Source organism: Argopecten irradians, chromosome 5 (genome assembly GCF_041381155.1).
Source record: "Argopecten irradians isolate NY chromosome 5, Ai_NY, whole genome shotgun sequence".
In the NCBI taxonomy this organism is placed as follows: Eukaryota; Metazoa; Mollusca; class Bivalvia; order Pectinida; family Pectinidae; genus Argopecten; species Argopecten irradians.
Genome location: NC_091138.1, coordinates 43,452,878 through 43,477,243, shown reverse-complemented (window position 1 = coordinate 43,477,243; position 24,366 = coordinate 43,452,878). Strand labels below are relative to the sequence as shown.

At 36.1% G+C, this 24,366-nt stretch overlaps 2 protein-coding genes across 2 annotated transcripts in view; both read left to right on the top strand.

Annotated features, from left to right (window-relative positions):
- LOC138323960 (RAD50-interacting protein 1-like) overlaps nt 1–11,851 on the top strand; it is a 30,360-nt gene extending 18,509 nt beyond the window's left edge. Inside the window, exons 5-14 of the mRNA XM_069268917.1 lie at nt 1,222–1,369; nt 2,430–2,543; nt 3,122–3,347; nt 3,557–3,694; nt 4,236–4,435; nt 6,507–6,692; nt 8,106–8,263; nt 9,499–9,676; nt 10,140–10,258; nt 10,796–11,851. Coding sequence (XP_069125018.1) covers nt 1,222–1,369; nt 2,430–2,543; nt 3,122–3,347; nt 3,557–3,694; nt 4,236–4,435; nt 6,507–6,692; nt 8,106–8,263; nt 9,499–9,676; nt 10,140–10,258; nt 10,796–10,988 — 1,660 coding nt within the window. The 3' untranslated portion in view covers nt 10,989–11,851. The remainder of the gene's footprint in view (nt 1–1,221; nt 1,370–2,429; nt 2,544–3,121; nt 3,348–3,556; nt 3,695–4,235; nt 4,436–6,506; nt 6,693–8,105; nt 8,264–9,498; nt 9,677–10,139; nt 10,259–10,795) is intronic.
- Nucleotides 11,852–16,990: 5,139 nt separating this feature from the next.
- Nucleotides 16,991–22,806, top strand: LOC138324439 (uncharacterized). The gene is made up of 12 exons (XM_069269506.1): nt 16,991–17,262; nt 18,503–18,664; nt 19,110–19,175; nt 19,296–19,484; nt 19,714–19,785; nt 20,261–20,332; nt 20,575–20,646; nt 20,845–20,973; nt 21,260–21,430; nt 21,807–21,968; nt 22,301–22,388; nt 22,592–22,806. Exons 1-12 carry the CDS (start codon nt 17,164–17,166, stop codon nt 22,804–22,806), a joined length of 1,497 nt encoding a protein of 498 aa, XP_069125607.1. The 5' UTR covers nt 16,991–17,163.
- The last annotated feature ends 1,560 nt before the right edge of the window (nt 22,807–24,366 follow it).

Here is a 24,366-nt window from a genome sequence, read left to right as displayed (position 1 = left end):
TGAAGTTTGTTATCACTATTTCTTAGAAAGTACTATAGCGATCTGTCTCAAATTTTATATATAATGTGTTTGAAAAAGTTTGAAAAGCAGGGAAAAGATCCCTCTTTCCATTGTCAGACATAGATCATTCTTTGGTGGGCGCCAAGATCCCTCTGGGATCTCTTGTCAATTGATGTAGTACAGAGTAGAAAAATGCATTTGATCTGAAGAACAGGTGGTGTAAAGGTCATCCCAACATGACCTCTTATCTGTATTTTAATCACATGGGTTGGAATACTGAATTATTCAATATTGTCTCTTCACTGTTATAATCTATAGTCCAATCTTTTGATACTGCCATCTTTTGTCCAGGGTAATTTTGACATTATGACGAGGGTGAAAATAACGATAAACTAACTGTATAGTATACCGAACATGCAAAAAATATATCACAGTGTATTTTTACACCTTAATAACAAAATAATAAATTGTACTCTTTGGCAATAACATTGAGGGAATGCTGGAGATATTTGGGAAAAAAATGGAGGTATGCTAAGGTGGAGTTGTATTGTTCTGAGGGTTCAGATGGAGCATGGAGGTATATGAGGACGACGGAATTATCAGGTCACGGTAATTTGAGAGAACATTGTATATACAGCAACAAAATTCTTCAATATATATAGGAGGATATTGTTGCTGTATGACTTCTTGTCCCTGCAGGTATGGTATTAGAAGTGTACCTGCTGCCCCTACTGCATGATTGTAAAAGGCGAGTCGCTGCGACTATATTTAAGATGTTATTTCTATCTGACTCTCTTCTTCCTAACCTCTCCCTTGACACCACCTCACTTTTCACCTTAAGTTGAGCACACATCGCTGTGAGGTAGGATCTGGGTCCTGGCTAAGACATACCAAAGTCTGTAGTTTCTGCTCCTGCTTAGCATCTACAAAAAGGATGTGGAACGACTGGTTTGCCCATTTTCAGTATAATGTGACTGGGTGGGGTGTGTTGCTTGGTGTCTTTGGCAGTATGCTTTAGTGAAATAGTACTAAAAAAATGACAAGATTTCCACTATAGAGACACATTACGAATATACGGCAGCCTCCCCAAACATACAGACATCCACACACTGCAGCACATTGCACACGTGGAAGGCCGTCCTTAACTGATCCTGACCGTTATAAAATGCTTATATAATAAAACAAACCAAGCTAATGTATAATCTCCTTGACTGAAAACAGAGATGGTCTGAGAGTGACCGCTCAGCGGTCAGAGGAAGGGCTGGACACCAAACCTCTCCTTCTACCCTTACAACTCATGGTAAAATCTTTCCGCAAACGATTCCGATTCCATTTCTATGGAAACAGACAGACAAATAGCATCGATAAGGTATGATATGGAAGTTTTTGATAGTAACTATTATTGATTAAGTATGATTGGTCTTCAATTTTGTGATAGATTATGTTTTTACCAGCGTCATGATGTTAAGTTAATCTTACAACTTACCACATTCGACCCAATAAGTGTCCCTTCCCCTCTTTTTAGGTCTCAATTTCATTTACAAATGTATATTGAACTAAATGCAGACAGATAATATAAAAACTGTGTAGTTCTTTTTTTCTGTTAATTTTCAAAATGATTTATGGCTTACTTTCTGCGATAATCTTTTTATTTTTCAAGCTGAATGCTTATTGGATTAAGCTTAAAGGGACAATTCACTCAGGCGAATTCTTTTACATAACCAAGAAGCAAAATATGGCATAAATGTATTGTTCTACATTTCTTATGAAACATATAACATAAAATATTGACAAATTCCACGTCATTGTTTAGTATTTTAATTAATATCGTTGAAATATCAAATCGTTGATCAATACGATTAAGCAGGTACAATATGGACGCTGTACCCATACCTGAGCCAAAGTCACGCATGTTAAACAAATAAACTACATAACCACTGAGAAGGTGATAAAATGATTTTTAGGCAAGACAATTCACCTAATAAGGTAAACACACTACTGTCAGAGCGATTTGAGCAGTTCTAGACAAAAGTTGCATTACTCTACGAGCATGGGACAGGGTTCGGCATACAAGAAGTTCGACCACAATGTGTAATGGCGGACAGCGAGCGAGTTTGAACATCTACACACATGTCACATAGTACAGCCATTGGGCTTTTCAGGCATATCACAGTGAAACCGACTGATCTACCAGGTAATTTCCATAAGAACTGGTTTTTTTCCGATATATGTACAAATTTTAATGCTCTCTTAGGCTGAATTGTCCCTTTAATAAGCTTAGTGGTCGTTGTCATTGATTACAAGGGTGCTCCATGTCATATTATACTATTGACATACACAAAAATATTGGTCAATGGAAGTCAATGGCAATCAGGCAGATTTGTATGTGATGAAGTAATATACAGGTTAATTAAACTCTATATCTACAGCCCGAATGGTATTTTGCACAAGTGTTGGGATGGATCCGGGATCACACCCACTTCCTTGACCAGAGAGTTCAACCCATTCTATCCAAGACAGGACATGAGAGTATCAGTGCAAAGGTGCAGTATACACAATTACACTACTCCCTCTTAACTCTTTCATCCCTATGTAACTTTAGTAGACTTTACCATCCATTGACCTGGATGAGTCCATTATGGCCTACAGTGGTGAAAGGGTTAACCCATTCACTCCTGGAAAGTCATGATGGACACTTCCAGACTTTAAGTTAGAAGAGTTTAAATGTGTGTCTAGGATAAGATAAGTTAAAACTAAAACTGTACTGATGCATAATTTTTATTATTATTATTATTTTTTGTCAATGATGAAAGGTTTGAAATTAAGACAGTCATTTAAATAAGCCTTATTGTGTGTGCATGACCACAAAATGATAAGACTGGCTTGAAAGTTGGAAAATAAGCTTGGTATTCCTTATTGAAAAGGGAATAAGCTGCATTAGCACATTATCAAGATTTTAGGGAGCAATTATATAAGGGTGTATGGAGATATTATTACAGAAAAGAATAAGAATGTCCATTTCAGTCTTAAATGCAAGGAATTTTCCCCATTAAATTTTATTTTACTAATGAACAAGTGTATCTTAATATAATTACAAGGACATCTTTATTTTTACGAAAAGGTGGAATTCATGAGAGGTATGGTTTCCTTGGTCACGGAGAAGATGACCAATGACCTACCAGAGACAATGTATGATGAACATATATTCTCCCATCTGGTGGATGAGGCCATTTTGTTTGACCGAGAACTAAAGGACGGCTACAGCTATCCTCCCGACCTGCCATGTTGTCTAGGTGTTCTGACCCTCCCCAGGGCCTTCCACAAGTGGATGCTAGTGGAAAAACAATGTAAGTTTTTGTTTACCCTTAAATGACCATGGCTTTGTTTAACAATAATATATAAAAAAAGCTTTTCTTTCAAATTATCAAAATATTTAATAAGACTTAAATAGCAAGTTTGATATAACAAATTATTTAATGTTTTCATTTAGATGGAGTTTTCTGTACCATTTTGACTTAAAACGTTTATGAAAGATTTTGTGGAATATTTTGATCAGTTGCTGGTGTTAAAATGGATGCCATGCTTTCCTCGCCGTCTGCTTGGCAGTCTCAGTACAAGGATATCGCTGATGTAGATGAACTGAAGGTTCCAGAAAGTGGCGAGAGCTTCATCACACTAATGTTAACTATTACAGGTATGTGAGTAATTAGAAAAAAAATCTCAAGAATCAAGGTAAATTAGAAAAAAAATCTCAAGCATCAAGGTAAACAATAGGTCACAAAGACTTTGAAACAAAATGTAAAATGATAAAAAGTTCAATAGATTGTATTTTACAAAAAGTTCTATATTATTACAGAAAAAAATCGAAATTTTGTTATTTTTTAGAAAAACTATTTTTCAGTATATTTATAAATTCATTTACAATGAAATGAAGCTTCTATTTCCAGTTTAACATATTATATTTTGATTAATTGATGACTATGTTTTAAGTGGGCGACCATCTTTACTCAAAATTAGTTAACTATTTATCAATGGAAATAATTCACATACCATGTGACTATTATTTCTATTGGTGATGCAATGACATCAAAAGATGATATCTCGCACTAACGTCATTTCGGTGAGAAGATTACAAATAGTTACCTTTCATCACCACTGGAGATACCAGTCCTGCACAAACATTATCAGGTGTCTTATACGAAGTACAACTGTTGTGTATCGTTTTCTCTTCACAGATCGGTACAAAAGTTTGCCCACCGTCATCCACAAAGTGCGCTTCCTCAAGTTACAGCTTCACCTCCTTGAGGATTTCAGGATCCGTCTGGTACAGGTGATGCAGGGTGTTATCCACGACCCTCTCTCCGATATCTTCTGTGCCATCATCAACGCCGTCTACTATGTTACTGAAGTTCTCCAGGAGTGGTGTAATCTACCGGTAGGTGACCAATGTTACTGTAAATTTTGTGGGGAAAATATTTTTTTGATTCCACCTGGCCCGAAGGGCCGGTGAGCTTATGTCATGGCGCGGCGTCCGTCGTCCGTCGTCCGTCCGTCCGTCCGTCCGTCCGTCCGTCCGTCCGTCCGTCCGTCCGTCGTCCGTCCGTCAACATTTCCTTTAAATCGCTACTAGTCATAGAGTTCTGCATAGATTGTAACCAAATTTGGCCACAAACATCCTTGGGGGAAGGGGAACAGAACTTGTATAAATTTTGGCTCTGACTCCCCGGGGGCAGGAGGGGCGGGGCCCAATAGGGAAAATAAAGGTAAATCCTATAAAACGCTACTTGTCCTAGAGTTCTGCATGGATTGTAACCAAATTTGGCCACAAACATCCTTGGGGGAAGGGGAACAGAACTTGTATAAATTTTGGCTCTGACCCCCCGGGGGCAGGAGGGGCGGGGCCCAATAGGGGAAATAGAGGTAAATCCTATAAATCGCTACTTGTCCTTGAGTTCTGCATGGATTGTAACCATATTTGGCCACAAACATCCTTGGGGGAAGGGGAACAGAACTTGTATAAATTTTGGCTCTGACCCCCTGGGGGCAGGAGGGGCGGGGCCCAATAGGGGAAATAGAGGTAAATCCTATGAATCGCTACTTGACCTAGAGTTCTGCAGGGATTTTAACCAAATTTGGCCACAAACATCCTTGGGGGAAGGGGAACAGAACTTGTATAAATTTTGGCTCTGACCCCCTGGGGGCAGGAGGGGCGGGGCCCAATAGGGGAAATAGAGGTAAATCCTATAAATCGCTACTTGTCCTAGAGTTCTGCATGGATTGTAACCAAATTTGGCCAGAAACATCCTTGGGGGAAGGGGAACAGAACTTGTATAAATTTTGGCTCTGACCCCCCGGGGACAGGAGGGGCGGGGCCCAATAAGGGAAATTTAGGTAAATCCTATAAATCGCTACTTGTCCTAGAGTTTAACATGGATTGTAACCAAATTTGGCCAGAAACATCCTTGGGGGAAGGGGAACAGAACTTGTATAAATTTTGGCTCTGACCCCCCGGGGACAGGAGGGGCGGGGCCCAATAGGGGAAATAGAGGTAATCTTATAAATCGCTACTTATCCTAGAGTTCTGCATGGATTGTAACCAAATTTGACCAGAAACATCCTTGGGGGAAGGGGAACAGAAAATTGTATAAATTTTGGCTCTGACCCCCTGGGGGCAGGAGGGGCGGGGCCCAATAGGGGAAATAGAGGTAAATCCTATAAATCGCTAATAGCCATATAGTTCTGCTTGGATTTTAACCAAATTTGGCCCAGAAATATCCTTGGGGTTAACAGAATTTGTATAAATTTTGGCTTTGACACCCTTGAGCAGAAAGAGTGGGGCCCAATAGGGGAATTAGAGGTAAATATTCAAATTCCTTCAGAAAAGAAACAATGAACTTGTATTCAGAACATTCCTAGGCATTACAAACCAGGTGAGCGATACAGGCCCTCTGGGCCTCTTGTTTTTTTGATTCCACAGTAGTTACTGTATACTCCATTATTTTTGTGATTTCCCCTAAGTTAGTCTATACTCCATTATTTTTGTGATTTCTCTTAAATTACTGTATACTCCATTATTTTTGTGCAGAAGATATTTCTATGATTTCTCATAAGTTACTGTAAACTCCATTAATTTTGTGGGGATGATATTTTTGTGATTTCGGGGGACATTGAAAATTTGAGGATTATACAAATTACAAATTACGTTATAAGAAATGTGTATAGTGTAATGTGAGGGTGTGAGTAGGTTTAAGGAGTTACATATCAATGAAGACAAAAACAAGTCCATTACATTGCAAGTCTTTATCAATTAAATCTCTACTCAAGGGGAATAACTCTTTATACCTTCAGAACTAAATTATCTCCCTTAGACTTTCAAAGAGAGATAATACCCCTACACCACCTATATAACACGACTTATTGTGTAAAATGTTACACACCTTAAACTCTATAAACCTGATTGATAGAAAGAGTTGTTGTATAAACATTAAATGTTGTGTTTTCTTTAGTTTTTCCTACAGCTGCAGTACCAGCATCTCACACTAGATGACGCTGATGACGCACAAGAACAGCTACTAACTTCATCATCCAGTCCAACGGCGGTCTCCAGTCCAGTCTCCATGTCCAGTCCGACATCTGTGTCAAGTCCGTCCATCTTGACCACAGCTTCGAGTCCAACATCCGACGTTAGTCTTGTAAGTCTTTAAAGTGAACAGTCGGGCAAGGATGGCTAAAGTCGGTAAAAATGGTGTGAATGTATCCAGTATAATTTCTTATGAAATGGAAAAATAAAATCTCTCGTCAAAATCTGTCTGCGTACGAAGAAATTAATTTAAAGTATGGGAATTCTAAAACGTCCTCCCGGCTCACTATGTGCGTGGTTACATTTCCACGCAGCCTCGCTTTCAATGCTTTCAACTTTTCTTTACTTTAATGGTCAGAACTGGGAAACTAAGCAGAACTTGACTGTCGTATTAATATGTGAGAACTTTTGGAAGGCCAATGAACGCATTTAGACTGGTTTTCTTTGCCCGACTATTCACTTTAAAGTCCACATACATGCATCCTCGATACTTCAGGGGTTCCGATCACTTACGATGTCTTCACCCCTGGACTATCTCATAGTAAAACTGGAGGCAACAGAAAAGTACAGGTAATTAAGTCCTTTGATATACATCAAGGGAGCTGTATAACGGTACACTGTGGTTGACTGTGTGGCTCTGAAGTTGGACGTCACTCTCTCTGTAGTCTTCAAAGGAAATCTTTGCTGGTCTGTGATTGATCAAATGTTTTCCGCTGAGCTGCCTTCAATTTTACTTTGAGATAGTCCAGGGATGTAGAGATCGTAAGTGATCGGAGCCCCAGGAATATCGAGGATGACATACATGTAGAGCTGTTACACCGCTTCTCTGCTTTATATAAATACTGTACAGTGGAATTATTTGTGAGGAAATTTTCACTTTCTTCAAATCTCCAGGAATGTGTGAATATATCAAAATCAAAAAGAAATTGACGATTTTTGTTCATCATCGAAAAAAATTAAAAATGCATTTGCATGCAAAAATAAGTTTTAAATGATAGCTACTTGATATTATTTGTAATGAACAAGTTACAGGGCACCATTTGTCTGTCAAAGGCTATTCAATATTTATCATTACCACTGGCAATTTAGTGGAACTCTTTCAACCTTATATAGATGCCCTGCATGATCATTAGCATCAAAATTGATAGACAAATCAAATCGTAATTCTAGGATAAATACATGTACGGGATATTACTGGCAGGTGAACAATTCTCGCCATCGCATGTGTACCTGAATGATTTTCATAGACAAGTTTTCAAATAATATTTTGTGGAAATCAGCATGGTAGTGTCTTCTATCAAAAGAGGGCTTTATTGACGTAAACTTGTGTGGTAAATGTACAGATACCGATGTGATTGCGAGAATTGGTACTTGGTGAGAACTGGTTGCCTGCCAGTAAAGTTCATCCTCTCCCGAAATTTCATTATGTATTGGTTCTAGTCTTTAATTTAGAAGATCTTAAATGTGTTTTCAGGCGCTAATAAGTTAACTGAGTGATGTTTAAATTCATATTGACTCGTTTCAGTATGAAGATTTGGGGAATGTGGCTGAGGAGCTGGAGATTAGCATGTTTGAGGAGGCTATAGATACCTACAACCAACTCAAGACAGAAATGTTAAAAAACATTGTCAAGTGTATCGAGTTAGATGTACAGTCACGCAGCCAAGCATATCAAAAAGACAAGTAAGTAGATGTACAGTCAGGCAGCCAAGCATATCGAAAAGACAAGTAAGTAGATGTACAGTCACGCAGCCAAGCATATCGAAAAGACAAGTAAGTAGATGTACAGTCAGGCAGCCAAGCATATAGAAAAGACAAGTAAGTAGATGTACAGTCAGGCAGCCAAGCATATCGAAAAGACAAGTAAGTAGATGTACAGTCACACAGCCAAGCATATCGAAAAGATAAGTAAGTAGATGTACAGTCACACAGCACAAGCATATCGAAGAGATAAGTGAGTAGATGTACAGTCAGGCAGCCAAGCATATCGAAAAGACAAGTAAGTAGATGTACAGTCAGGCAGCCAAGCATATCGAAAAGACAAATAAGTAGATGTACAGTCAGGCAGCCAAGCATATCGAAAAGACAAGTAAGTAGATGTACAGTCACGCAGCCAAGCATATCGAAAAGACAAGTAAGTAGATGTACAGTCACACAGCCAAGCATATCGAAAAGACAAGTAAGTAGATGTACAGTCAGGCAGCCAAGCATATCGAAAAGACAAGTAAGTAGATGTACAGTCACGCAGCCAAGCATATCGAAAAGACAAGTAAGTAGATGTACAGTCAGGCAGCCAAGCATATCGAAAAGACAAGTAAGTAGATGTACAGTCACGCAGCCAAGCATATCGAAAAGACAAGTAAGTAGATGTACAGTCAGGCAGCCAAGCATATCGAAAAGACAAGCGAGTAGATGTACAGTCAGGCAGCCAAGCATATCGAAAAGACAAGTGAGTTTTACAGGCACACAGTCAGACATATAGAATAAATAAATTTGGAAGTTGGAATTTGAATGGCCAGTCGGAAGGTCCCCAGAATGTGACCCATACAATGTTGAATGTTTTCAAATCCTCTATAAAATGGTGTTAGAATAAGGATTGTTCATGATTCAGTAAATTGTAATGAGTAAAATCGTAATTTTACGTTTTTTGTAAAACCCATGATAATACCCCTTTACTTAAATAAGCAATTAGGTAAAAAACTGAGTTCTTAAAAATCAAAAACATTTGTAAAATTAGTTTTAACAGAAATTGTTTTAGCTTGATTTGAAAATTGTTGTTTCATTTTAATTAGGCTTTTTAAATCACCTTTTGAACAACTGTGCCCTGTCTTTAATCAGAATGATTTTCAATAGAAGTGTTTATTAATTTAACATTTTGTATGGACTTGTTTTAATATTTCCTTTTGATGATGTTATAGATGGTTACTGCTGTCAAGTCACAGAGACCCAAGTCTCACGCTGTCGTCCTCCGCCTGTGAGATGTTACTGGTACTGAAGGATCACCTGACTCACATACAGACTCAGCTGTCTAAACCTCTCTTCACGTTGGCATGGCAGCGCTTGGCCGATAGACTGGACAAGTTCATTTTAGAGGAGGTAATTCAGCCTTAACATGGGTCATTCCAACAGACATCTTCAAAAAAAATTAAGTTATCAATAAAATCTGGCTTGATGATTTTTGTCTTTACATTTCAACTAGGGAGAGATAATCTAGAGCACTGAGAAATACTTAAAATGAACAAGTCAAGATTGATCTGATAGCCAGTTTGCAGGTTGGCATTCTATCTATCTGAGTTACTTCCCTTTATTGAACCTAGTACTAGACATATTCTATTTGTCCTCTTCCACTAGACTATAACTTCCAGACACTCGATATGTAACTCTTCTGCTTCAGGAAGCTCTTCCATCTAGGAGGTGAAAGATCTTCTGAGAAGTTGAGCAGAGTTACTGACATAGTGAAATGAAGGGAAATAACTCTTATCAATCAGAATAACAGCTTGGAAAATGAATGATACTTTCATTGCAGTCTTTCACACAGATTTGTTTTTTTTTTACCTAGGTGATCCTACAGAACAGATTTAATGACGGCGGGGCCTCACAACTTGAGTTTGATATGACGAGAAACTTATTTCCTTTGTTCGGAGAGTTTACCAACAAACCAGAGAATTACTTTAGACAGTGAGTATAGAGCCTTATTCACCCCTGAAATTTAATAATGGAATGGTCTAGTCTTTGATTTAGAAGAGCCTAAATATGTCTTCAGGGTTGAAGGAGTTAAACCCTGATCCAGAACAAAATGACATCCATAGTAACCTATCAGTAAACTAATATTTTGAAAAGGAACGTAATTTGTTATTTTTTTCAACAATTAAATTTACAGTAATTTTTTGGGTTCCAAAAAATCATATTTTGCTAAAGAAATTTCACTATGGCTAAAATTTTGGTGATAAATTTTCAAAAGCTGGTGTGAACCCTGTATAAGTACGGAAAGAGTTTAAATAATTACTGACTCTTTTTAGGTTTTTTTTTTGTCCAAAACTTTGGTTCCTTCTTTGTTGTGACTTTTTAAGCACCCCGTGCACTTGTTATGGTGAATACAGTGTTACTCAATATCAAGGTTTTGAGTCATAAAATTCCCTTTGTGGAGCGATTAATAAAGAGGATATTACTGAAAGGCATACATCATCTCATCTGACTTGTTTAAATATTTTTCAGAGTGAGCGAAGCCATAAAACTTCTAACTATGGAGACAGGCACATCACTTCTGATGAAAGATCTGATGAGCCACGAGAGCAGCCCCACCCCGGGGAAGGACTCGAGTGTGTTTAACGCTTTACACGAACTGGGAATATTTAAATTGTCATCACAGACCTGTAGGGTGCTATTAGACATTAAGGTCAATACATGATCACACAGGATTGTATTAGATTGTATTAGACATCTCCAAGTTACTGTAAGCATACTTTTTTTTGTGGTGATCATATTTTAAGCAGTATCAGCGAAAGAACTTTTACACTGAAGTAGGATTATGCAAATTGAATTTTCTTAACTATATTACATGAATTTGCGAGTATTTCGTTTCATGATTTAGAGCTTTCTTAACATTGACTGATTGCAATTGCCAGGCAGTATGTAGCCATGTCTCATGATCACAAATGCACATGTACCTATTCAATAAAGGACAAAGAAATAACGTTGGTTCTATTATATATATAATAGCAACCAGGAAAACAATGTACATTTCATGTTATCCAGTACGACATTAACATGTCAACTAACAGGTACAAAACCAGTACATTGTACTGTGCAAATTAAAATATTGATTGCACGGAACATAAGTATGCTTACAGCATTCACAAATCTTGGGATATATTTATGAATTAATTCAGCAAAAAAAAAATTGTGAAAAAGGATAAATACTTGAAAAGAAATCATGCAAATTTTGTTAAAAAAATTATTTTATCTGCTGGAAACACAAAAATATCATCTCTATGGCTGTGATTATTACATTTGTGTATTAGTCCACTCACCCCTAAAAGTCCATTATGGATTGTTCCAGTCTTTGAATTAGAACAGTCCAAATGTGTCTGCAGGGGTGAATGAATTAAATATGTGAAATTTTGATTGAGACTGAGAGTTGATTTCTTGATATGTATTTATATAATAGGACTCATTATTTTAATAATCTGGTATTGTTGACTTGAAGTAAGAAATTTGGGACTCTTCAAGGGAAATGCCTGATGTCTGGTTCATTTGATAAATATGTAATTAAAATCACAGAATTTGCCTAAGATTAGAAAATTAAATTTCAATAAATCTTAATTTTGCTGTCTCACTATAGGAATATAAAAACAGATTACTAATCATGGTTTAAATTTTACAATATCAAAAGCTGTAAAGAAAAAACTCACTATGACTGAACATTGTATTTAGAAATTTTCAAACTGAAGTACAATAAAAATATATAAATATATTGTGCTAACGACTGATAACGTTGAAATATTTGCGAATGTTTAATTTCACGAATAGCCAAGGTAAACATTTCGCTTTGTTTTTAATTTTGTGAAAAATACACATGTTGTCCTTTTGCAACATAGTTTCATACATATACAACATTACAGGCTGGGGAATTTTCCGCACCAAACCGTCCTACACTTAATTAGCCTTTAAGTCTTAACCAAGTGATTTATTTAAAGTATTAAGTGCAATAGTTTCAAAATTGAAGAATCTTATATTTGTTGTTGCAGTGTCTCTCTCTCCTGCAACATTTGGTTGTCTTCTAATCTTCTGCTTTTGTGAAAATCATTTTACACCAAAACCAAATTCTAGATATCAAATATGCTGCCTGAGTATTTTCAACAAAGCCAACATTTCTTGAAACAAATACACTGGAATCCGCTTATTTGCATAATAGGTGGTTTTTTTCAGGAGATAATATGCAAATAACTGGAATATTCATATAGACACAGAGCAGGATTTTTTGTACCTTCATTTGACCCTACATGTGTGTATATATTCGCTTGAGAATTCTTCTGATATTCATTTTAAATGTGAATAAAGTGTTTCTTTAGTGTCATGAGACTTTTATACTGGTTTATGTTTCACCAAAGTCCTGCGCAATATGTTGCATATACATATAGTGCTATATATATATATAGCACAGGTATCTGTAAATTATGTTGCACAAAAAAATGTGCGATAGGTCTCATAAACATATCGACTAATGATTACTGGTTCAAAAAGGTCAATCGTCGTTCAATTAAACTGAAATATTTTATTTTATAACTTGCTACATGAAATTTTCATTCTTGAATCAAATGTTCGAATTGTGGTGGAGTTGGATTACCTCCCTTCAGATAAAAAAATGTATTGTGCATTTGGGCACAGGGACCTAGCACAAATCAAACTAAAGGTTTGTAGAGTACCATAATATTATACCATTGGTTGGAAATTCGTGTCAGGTCCCTGTGTATTTGGGTGCTGGGTGTTTACTGTTAATGATATAAGCAAGTGCTTTATATGTGATATTCAATAACTATATATTGTATTTTGTTTCATTTATTTAATAAATGAGAATTTAAATGTGTCATGAAAATATTAAGTTAAATAAGATATTTTATTTGAAATAAATTCTGTTTCATGTTGTAAAATGGTTGTTAGTAATGTACGTCAAAACGGTTTTTTAGCTCACCTGGTCCGAAGGACCGAGGTGAGCTTATGGGATACCGCAGCATCCGGCGTACGGCGTCTGTCGTCCGGCGTCCGTCGTCCGTCAACAATCAACTTCTTCTCCATAACCGCTTTTCGGATTTCAACAAAATTTGACTGGTAGCATCCTTATGGGCTACTAACTGAAAATTGTACAAATGATGTGGCTGATCCCCTGGGGGCCTGAGGGGCGGGGCCAAAAGGGGTCAATTTGGCTATTTCCATATAAACGACTTCTTCTCTGAAACCAAGCATGGGATAGCACCCATAATGCAATGGTAGCATCCTTATAGGGTGGGGATTCAAAATTGTACAAATGATGGGGCTGACCCCCCGGGGGCCTGAGGGGCGGGGTCAAATGTGGTCAATTTGGCTATTTCCATATAAACGACTTCTTCTCTGAAACTAAGCAAGAGATAGCACTCATAATGCAATGGTAGTATCGTTATAGGGTGGGGATTCAAAATTGTACAAATGATGGGGCTGACCCCCGGGGGGCCTGAGGGGCGGGGTCAAAAGGGGTCAATTTGGCTATTTCCATATAAACGACTTCTTCTCTGAAACCAAGCATGGGATAGCACCCATAATGCAATGGTAGCATCCTTATAGGGTGGGGATTCAAAATTGTACAAATGATGGGGCTGACCCCCCGGGGGCCTGAGGGGCGGGGTCAAAAGGGGCCAATTTGGCTATTTCCATATAAACGACTTCTTCTCTGAAACTAAGCATGGTATAGCACCCATAATACAATGGTAGCATCCTTATAGTGTGGGGATTCAAAATTGTGCAAATGATAGGGCTGACCCCCCGGGGGCCTGAGGGGCGGGGTCAAAAGGGGTCAATTTGGCTATTTCCATATAAATGACTTCTTCTCTGCAACTAAGCATGGTATAGCACCCATAATACAATGGTAGCATCCTTATAGTGTGGGGATTCAAAATTGTGCAAATGATAGGGCTGACCCCCCGGGGGCCTGAGGGGCGGGGTCAAAAGGGGTCAATTTGGCTATTTCCATATAAACGACTTCTTCTCTGAAACCAAGCATGGTATAGCACCCATAATGCAATGGTAGCATCCTTATAGGGTGGGGATTCAAAATTGTGCAAATGATGGGGCTGACCCCCGGGGGCCTGAGGGGCGGGGTCAAAAGTGGTCAATTTCCATATAAATGACTTTTTCTCTGCAACTTAACATGGGATTACGCTCATAATGCAATGGTTACATCCTTATAGGGTTTGGATTCAAAATTTTGCAAATGATGGGGCTGACCCCCCGGGGGCCTGAAGGATGGGGTCAAAAGGGGTTAATTTAGCTATTTCCATATAAACGACTTCTTCTCTGCAACTAAGAATGGAAGAGCACTTATAATGCAATGGTAGCATCCTTATAGGGTTGGGATTTGAAATTGTACAAATGATAGGGCTGACCCCCGGGGCCTTAGACGGCAATAGATGCGAGGTCAAAAAGGTCAATTAGGCTACTACTTTCATATAAATTACTTTGTCTCTGAACCTATGTATTGGATAGCATATTTGTATGGTATCAATAGCATCATTGTATGGTTGTGATTCAAAATTAAACTTTGGGAGTCAATTTTGCTTATTTTTCTAATTGTCAGAGTCTTGTGATAATTACTAACAAAAAAAAAACAGGTGAGCGATACAGGCCCTCTGGGCCTCTTATTTTGATGAGAGAGAAAGTGTGTCGGAATTGTGAAGCTATCTCGACAAGCCACAAGTTATAATAATATGAACTAATAATTTTGATTTGGTAGTTGGTATACATAACATTAACTTTGTTTTGATAATGTCAATGAGTTTCGACGAAAACATTTTTCTGTTCTGTGTAAAGTTATTTAAAGATGCTCCACCGCCGACAGAGCATAAATGATATTCATCATTTGAACAATAATTGGTGTTTAATAGTTTTTATATATGCCTAATTAACACAAAAATAATATAAAATTATTTATTTCGCCTTTGGTGCATGCGCAATCAGTACTTCATTCCATATAGGATATAGTGCCACGGAATTTTTTCGGGATGCAATTAATCATTTTTCATATTTTTAATTTGAAGTAAAATTAGAAGCTCAAACTTTTCAATGGTGGTAATGGTGTAAAGTAAGTAACTTTTGTAACTGAAGAAAAATACTAAATCGTTTGCTGCTGTTTTTGATAATGAAAAAATACTATTTGTCAGCGGTGGAGCATCTTTAACCGCCAATCTTGATGGATGGGTGGCAAAATGCCATTTGTTCATGGAGAATTGCTGATCAAAACTGCATAGAATTATGGAAGATTTCATAACAGAAGCTATCTCATAAACAAGCATTCTATGAAATAAAGATGCAATATAAAGTTTATGAGATGTTGTGGTATTATTTTGTGAAAGCGACAATGTGCGGAGCGACAAATATACTCGCCGATACTACAAAATTACGCGACAGTGCGACAAAACAATTTGGCATTTTGTCGCAATGTCGTTCATTGTATTGTAGTCTCGCGCATTATTGCTTAACTGCTCACGGCAATGCGACAAAGTAACAATATCGCCGCATTTGCTCCATATCACAACAGAATCGTTGTAAATATAAATATTTCCAAAGTTTACGAATTATGTCAATATACTGACAGAGTACGATGAGACATCAATGTGTGAAAATAAAAAAAAGACTTGCCATGATGTTGGCTATTTTCAGTGTTTGAGGAAATTCGTATGCTTAAAAGAAAAAAGACGCATAATGTTATACTGTAAAATAGTCAATTGATCATATAAAGTATTCTTAGGTTTGGTTTTATGAGTTCTACGTCCTATAAACAGTCAGGTTCATCTAAGGACGTGCCATGTTTAAATGGCGGAGGAAAACTGGAGTACCTGGTGAAAAACCATATAATTAAAATATTATCTATCTTTAAAGGCCCACTACCTTTCCGGAGCAAAATTTAAAGGTTTCTTAAAAACATTAATTACAAATTGTAAAAAAAAAATACCAAAAATATGCAAAATTTCCTGTCTAATGTACGATAACAGTGGAGATTCATTTCGCTGTTTTGTCGTCTGGCGCAGTGATAGTCAACTACCGCGCGGCATTTAGGACGACGGCGGGAAACATAAAACGACCCGCGTTATGAAAATTAACATTTTATTTATTCTAATTAAATAGTTCTGAAGGCGATGATAAGTTTGCTAGTAAACGTATAGTTAATAACTTCTGCGACTCTACAAAATTATTGATCTCGTTTTACATTCCTATTTTAAAAATTAAAAGCCGTTTCGGAAAGGTAGTATAATTAAAATATTATCTATCTTAAAATTAAAGTCCTAATATGTCTTATTTTTTCATGATTTAGTAGAATTTTGAAAAATAATCCTGTTGTAAATCATGCAGAGACAGGACTAAATCGAAGTCTTAATGATCGATAATGATAAGGAAACTTTTGATAAAAAAATTTAAATCGAAATATTGAACATCGCTAGGTGGATTCCATTTAGTCAAACAAGCTCAATGTTAGCAAGTATAGCATTTTGATACAGATTTATGCATTTATATGGTATATTCTTACCTGTGAAAACCATATCGGAATCACAGATAATAAAAACAATTTGCTACCACTCTTGATCTCTTTTTCTTATCAAAACCTAAAAAAAACCCGACATTTTTTTCGAAACACGTTTTTTAATAAAAGACATTGGTCAATCTGCCTAATAGTCGTCTGCTACCTTATGTGACGTCACAAACAAGATAACCCGGATATGACCACATGACTTAAAACCCATGGCGTAATAATTACCGTGACGTCATAGGTAGCTGAAGCCTAACAACAGAAAGATGCGCTAAATGGAAGACGAAGAACGCACATTTTAGAAGCAAGAATGAAGCTGTTTGACGTTCGTAATCAGTTCAGGCAGCAACTGAATTTTAATCGAAACAACATTAACAATATTTCCAGCGAAATTCAAAGACGATATAAGGTAAGACTTGTAAAATGAACGTTGAATTGTTTATCATACTTGTTAATGTTGAGCTGCTCTTTGGAACTGTTAATTGCGTCAATTTATTTCGAGACTTGTAATTGCGCGCTGAACGCTACATTAACAAGTAATTATTTGGCTACTATTGTTTAATTTTAATGATGAAATATTGAATTTTAATTTGATATGACCTATATATGTTTTTTTTATGAAGCAGCTGTTTTAATATAATTCATTATGCAATTAGAAATGTTCGTTTTTTAATTCAAAGTGGTCCAAAAATTCCCTGTATATCAGAAAACATGTTCATCATACTCGAAATATATTTTGTTTTTTATCGAGTTTCCGCTGACTTCGAGTTATCGAGGTTTCATTGAACATTGACAATGTATAAGCTTGTTTCATTTTAAGAGTACAATAAAACCCGGTTAAAACGAACCTATCTCTGGGGACCAAAATTGTACTTCGTTATAAGCTGGTCAGAAAAACTATCCCATTATATCGGAGAACATTTTTATCATTCTCGACTTCTTTCAGTTTTATCAAGTTTTCGTTGACTACGAGTTATCGAGGTTTTATTTATCATTGGTAGCATATATTCTTGTTTCATAAAAGAGTACAATAAAACACGGTTATAGCGAACCTATCTTTGGAGACCAAAGTAATTACTTCGATATAAGAATAGTTCGTGATACACTAATTGCAAGTTACATCACTGAACGCTAGGTAATATTCTTTGTTTAGAAGGTCTGGGGTGCAGAAAGAAGAATTGTAACGGACCCTTGACTTGGAATCAAAGTTACTGCGTTATCACGACAAAGGATTTGTTGCAAGCGTGTTCGTTAAAAAGATCGTTTAAACTTACTACATCTAATATCGCCGTAACCAAGAAATAAGGTTCACGCCAAGGTGGTGTGTTTTGACCTTCATTTTTATACTGTTAAAAGGAGATGTCCTTATTTACACAAAATAACAGTAAATAACAACCGGCAATTTACCACTATTTCAGACTGCTAACGTTCCCAAATTTGCGATGTGTGGTATGCGGTACGCATCGCATAAATGCGCACATAATCCAAACCGCACAAATCGCTCAGCGTGGACACACCGTTATAACAGTGTAACATTTTGTGATCCCATAACCATGCAAAAGATGTACATGCTTTCCATTCCTTCATTAACAATATTCATTTTTTTTTTAAATTATGTCTTCAATTAGAAAAATGCATTTTTGTAACAGAATGTTATACCAAGCCAAAAGCCATGCAGTCCGAGACCAGGATGGATACAGGAGAGGGTCATGGTGTCCGTGTGTCAACCGTCAAAATATCCGGCACCACTCGACCTTGCACGTCTCGTGCTTGACCCAAGGTCAGATTCAAGAGCAGTCAACAGAGGCAAGGTAAGTACGAATCCTGATATAAAACTGGGTTAGGGATAAACGTCAAATTTGTCCATAATACAATCATGGGTCAAAGTCTCTAAACTGCAAAAAGTATGTCTATGATCTTAGTACAGAGGTGATCGGTTAGACATGCTTTACTGTATATGAAAAGCTGGTAAAAAGAGAAGTGTTTCCTTAAGAATGGAACCGTTGTAATGTATCATTCTGGTGTCTACCAACGGTTTTTGTAGGTTTGAGAAACATTTGTCGAAAAGTCCAAATATCTGGAATTTCAAAGTAATGTGTACAATTAGATTATTTTTCTCTGAAACAAGGTCATGCAAGAAGTTCTAATTGACGCTTCTCGCCCACTGAAAAAAACACAAAACCCCACTCAAAAGCAATATTTAGTAACTCTCTATCTAATAATACACGTGATCAAGATTATCCATCTGTTTCACAGACATTGCGGAGAAACCTGATACAAGAAAAGTTCCTTGTGATGACCTGTAAGCCCGTACCTATACAGGTAAACACTATGTTTATATAACGAGTATCTGTACAAGTTTGTCGTTCATTACTTTTCTATTATCGTCTGCAAATCGTCAAAATTATGATGTTAAAACTATATATAAATCAATCTTTCCAGAGAAACATAGTTCATGATCGTCTTGGGCCCGGCACATTTGGGGACGTCCCCCGGTTACCATCAATGTTGGATGAAGAAAATCTCATTGCACTTGCTCTGGATTTCCAAAGCCTCGATGAAGCAAGACGACTGAGACCGTCTGTATTAATTGAACCGTGGATGTTCGGTCTAAGTTGTTCACCACAACAGGTACAGCTAAAATATTTTTGTTTGTGTTTATGCATGTTGAATCTGTTTTTTGAAAATATAATTTTCATAATAGAAATGATGCAAATTTAAAGACCTTAAGTGTTATTATCTAAAGATAATATAGCGATTACCAATGAAAAATACGCTGTGTATGGATTTCAAATGAGCTGTATGGTAAATAAATTGTCAAATATACCATATTGAAAGAAATACTAATTAATTTCTTCAGAGAGACGAAGAAGCAAGAGAGTCTGTTCTTATTGAACCATGGATGTTTGGTCTATGTTGTTCACCACGACAGGTACAGCTAAAATATTTTTGTTTGTGTTTATGTATAATGAATCAGCGTATTGAAGATATAATTTTCAAAAGAGTAATGATAGATATTTCAAATTCAAGAAAAAACTTCAGTATTGTTATCTAAAGATACTATATATATATAGCTATTATAATTCGATTTTGCTTGTTACAAGCATTTTCATTGGCTTAAAAATTTACTTTATCAGCCCATAAAGGAAAATATGGCGTCGCCGTTTGTGACGTTGCTTCTGATTGGCTGAGATGACGGCGTAATGATTTCATAGACAAAAGAGTCCCAGAATGAATTTTGAGAATTGAAGGGATTATCTTTAGTAAATTGAATTATAAGGATTAACTTGAATATATTTTTTTATGTTATGGAGATATAGCACAAAAATCTGAGTGTACTCTAAATAAACCGCGAAGTAAATTTTCAAATATACCATATTAAAAGAAATACTGATTAATTTATTCAGAGAGACGAAGAAGGGAGGTCGTCTGTTCTTATTGAACCATGGATGTTTAGTCCGAGTTTTTCACCACGACATGTAATGCTGAAATATTTTTGTTTGTGTATATGTATAATGAATCAGCGTGTTGAAGATATAATTTTCAAAAGAGTAATGATAGATATTTCAAATTCAAAGAACTTCAGTATTGTTATCTAAAGATACTATATATATAGCTATTACCGATAAAAAATACGCTGTGCATGGATATCAAATGAGCTGTTTGGTCAGTAAATTGTCAAATATACCATATTAAAAGAAATACTGATTAATTTCTTCAGAGAGACGAAGAAGGAAGCCAGTCTGTTCTTATTGAACCATGGATGTTTAGTCCAAGTTTTTCACCACGACAGGTACAGCTGAAATACTTCATTCTTTTCCAAAGATAAATTATGCAAATTGAAATTTAAAAACCTTTCGCACTTCTGATATATTATGTGTTGCTTAAACTGTATTTAATTGTAAGAAAATATGATTTTATTTGCTTTTATACTTATGTTAAATTAAAAACCGGTAAGAGAACAGGATCTTGACCATTTTTATTTTTCCAGGTGAACATTACACCAGAGATATCTGATGAAACAAGTGTTGTGTACTCTGAAGGCAGCTCTTTGGTTGGTGTAGACAGTATAACATCATTATCTGCAGCCATCAGTGTTTTGTCTACAAGTCCCTATTCCGTAAGTCTTATCTGTTCGCAACAATTGTAATGTAGGTCAATTAATAAGATAATGACGCCCGCGTATTTATAATTTCATAGCAAATTCGATGCAATTTAGTCAATATTTAGTTTTTTTAGCAAAAGCGAAAACGGAAAAAAGTTTAAAGATGTTTATAAGAAAAATCAAAGGAGATAAAAGCAATATCATAATAATGTGATTGCTTACAGTAATGCATTAAATTAACTTAAAACGAGGTGGGATGAATGACAAAATCTGTTGTTTGTATAAATGCGTGCTTCTTCAGGTAATTACGACCCCAAGATCATCGCCATCGAGTAGATCATCCATTGTTTTATCGAGTTCCTCTATGGTGGCTTCTTCCAGTGATCTTCAATATTCTGATGTGGAAAGTTATAGTTCTCACAGATCCACATCAGCGTCAGAAAATTATGTGATTACTGGAAATCCCCACTCGGTATGTTAATGGTGGTCAACTGTTCAGTAAAATTACAAAGAATGAAAGAAAACCATTTGATAAAAAATGCAAAGTATTCCGAAGTCTATGAATTAATTTAATTCGGAGGACTATATGGTTTTCACAGATAAGTATTGTATAGCTCAAGCCCTGTTGTTTACTGCTATGTGTTTTCGTATATATATATATATCTATGCATAGTTTCAAAATAAAATAAAAATACATTAACGTGACAATTCCACGTTATAAACTGTAAATTGATGTTGTTATTTTCAAAATGTTTGAAGATGGCGTTTCACCTTACCACTTCTGAAAAATGGATGTGGTATATGTTTCATAATACATGTAATTAGATATTGAATGTTTGATTCTTCAGGTAATTTTGACTCCAAGATCCTCGGCATCGAGTAGATCATCCATTGCGATACTGAATGCCTCTCTGGTGGCATCATCAACTGAGATTTATTATTCTGATGTGGAAAGTTCACACAGATCCACATCAGCACCAGGAAATGTGATTGCTGGAAGTTCACATTCAGTATGTTAATGTTGGTCAACTGTCCAGTGATATTAAAATGCATAAATAAACATGAACAAGAGAAATAATTGATCAATAATATAATTATTCGGATGATGATATGTTTTTAACAAACAAGTATAGCACAAGCTCTGATCGCTCGTAACCACGTGTTGTCTTATCATTGTGGATTGTGTCGAATTAAAATTATGTAAAAAGTTCAGTGACGTAACACGTACATATCATTATCAACTGTAAATTGATGAAATAGTTCAGACAATTCTAAAATGGTGAAAAATTGACATGTTGTATACTAATGGACTTTTGTATATTGTATATATTGGATTTTTTAGATTTCCATGGCAGCAATAGAAAACGAGCTGATGGCGCTTATGGATTCGCCCCGTGTAGTGCACCAGCAAACTTCAACTAGCTTGTGTGGTATGTTTAGTCATGTGTAAACAAGAGTCTAATTAATTTGTAAACAAAGTGTAAGAGACTTCCTTCTTTTCTTAATTATTATTTTTAATACGTACATTTGAAAATTGCCAAACAGGGTATCGTCTCATTGAAATCTGATGAATATTATGCTTTTATATGAAATTGAAAAATATTACTTTACTGAAAATGGTCCGTTGATTTAGTATTAATAGGTGGCATGGAATACCAGTACCAACATTCCCACTTCAACTTTTCTGTCTTTGGAAACCAAGTCAGAACCGTCGACGCAACAATTGAGATACTGTCAAGCGTTGACTTTTTGAATGAAATCAACCCAGAGAATGGAGGCCTAAATATCCTGGGATCCGGTGTGTTTGGGTCGGTGAGTAGCAATAACTTCTCGAGAAGAAGGAAGTAAATTTTAGCAGATGTTCTTACATCATTAATCCTAATTATTTGAGATTAATAAATAATATTTCAATATTGCTAAACGGGGTATCGTTTCATTGAAATCTGAAGAATATCATTATTTTATATGAAATTAAAACGCAAACATACGGTGTCTTAGACGTTCATCAACTATCCTTATCACTTAAACATTAATATTTAATATGATAAATCAGGAATCATCACACTATGTAAAGGATTGAACATTGCGATGCCAACAATAAGTATCTTTAACTATCACAATCGTTTTAAATACATGTACACAATCTTTTCCGAAAATAATTTATTATCCCAACATCTGTAATCAACATAGCATTATATAGCTAGCTAATGATTAGTGATTTGTATACGCGTACTGGTAAGCGCAGACATTTTTGCGGCTGCTATTTTTTTATATTTGGAGAGATGGAATTAATTTGCGGATAATTCCTAAATGTATTATCCATAGCTAACTAATCAATTATGGACCTTTGTTGAGGTTATAACATTATATTAGATATGCGTAGTTTCTTTGAAAAATGACAAAATGATTATATGATATGTATGTTAATTACAAGAAAAACGATGGCCATAAGACGCCACCCTGAATAACTCAGTTAGGTATAAATAATATGCGTATAATGGTTGGACAAAGAAGTAATATTCCGACAGTATTTACGAGGCAACGTGCCTCTTGATCAAGATACAAAAAGAGCAATCAAAATAAGATGTAATAAATATTATTATCCCTCATTCAGAATAATTTTGAATTATGCCGTTCTGTTGCACTGATAATGTATAATTCTTAGTGTTGGTATATTATACGCATTCAGTCGCGTAGGAAGATGAAACGTAATGGGGATATATGTTTTTCATATATCATTAAATGATATATGAAAAACGTATATCAAGTATATCAAGTAATATTCTGTGGGTTTATATATAATCCGTGTACACATCTATAGACAGTGGCGTCGTAAACAGGATATTAATGAATACGCAAATTAGCGTGCGAGTTTGGGGAGTTCGGGGTCCCTGGAAAAATATTACGATTTAGAATGACGGAGATGATTTTTACGATGCATTTTGTTGCATTTGCAAGCGCCGAAGGCCGCGCAGCGAAAATTTTTCTAAAATGAAGTACAAAAATGTGCAGGAGGATCCTTTCTTCTTTAAAATGTGCATTTTAAGAACATTTCACTCGGTGAAATGGGGGGGGGGAGATATGTTTGACCCCCTCCCCTCCCCCCGCTTCCTACGCCCCTGGGATTTCATTGTTTTTATTTTAATTAAAGATTTTATCGTCGGCCATAGGAATAAATGAGCGTAACATAGCCTTCGTTCAGAAAAAAGTTACCCGTTGTAAAATTTGTATATATGCACACACTAACATTCACAATGCTTTAAACACCGAGAGCTTACCGCTCTGCCAGGGCCTATTGCAGTTTATTGGGACAGGTCTGACTGTTCTGATAGAGAAAGTGGCTTTTGATTGAATTATGTTAGATTAATTACTTCGATTGCTCGGAGATATGACGGATTTATTGTGGAT

Bases quoted from the DNA above. Each gene is read 5' to 3' on its own strand.
- LOC138324439 (XM_069269506.1), top strand. From the start codon at position 17,164: ATGAAGCTGTTTGACGTTCGTAATCAGTTCAGGCAGCAACTGAATTTT. The intron at 17,263-18,502 runs GTAAGACTTGTA...TTTTTGTAACAG, and splicing joins AAATTCAAAGACGATATAAG to AATGTTATACCAAGCCAAAA. The intron at 19,176-19,295 runs GTAAACACTATG...CAATCTTTCCAG, and splicing joins GTAAGCCCGTACCTATACAG to AGAAACATAGTTCATGATCG.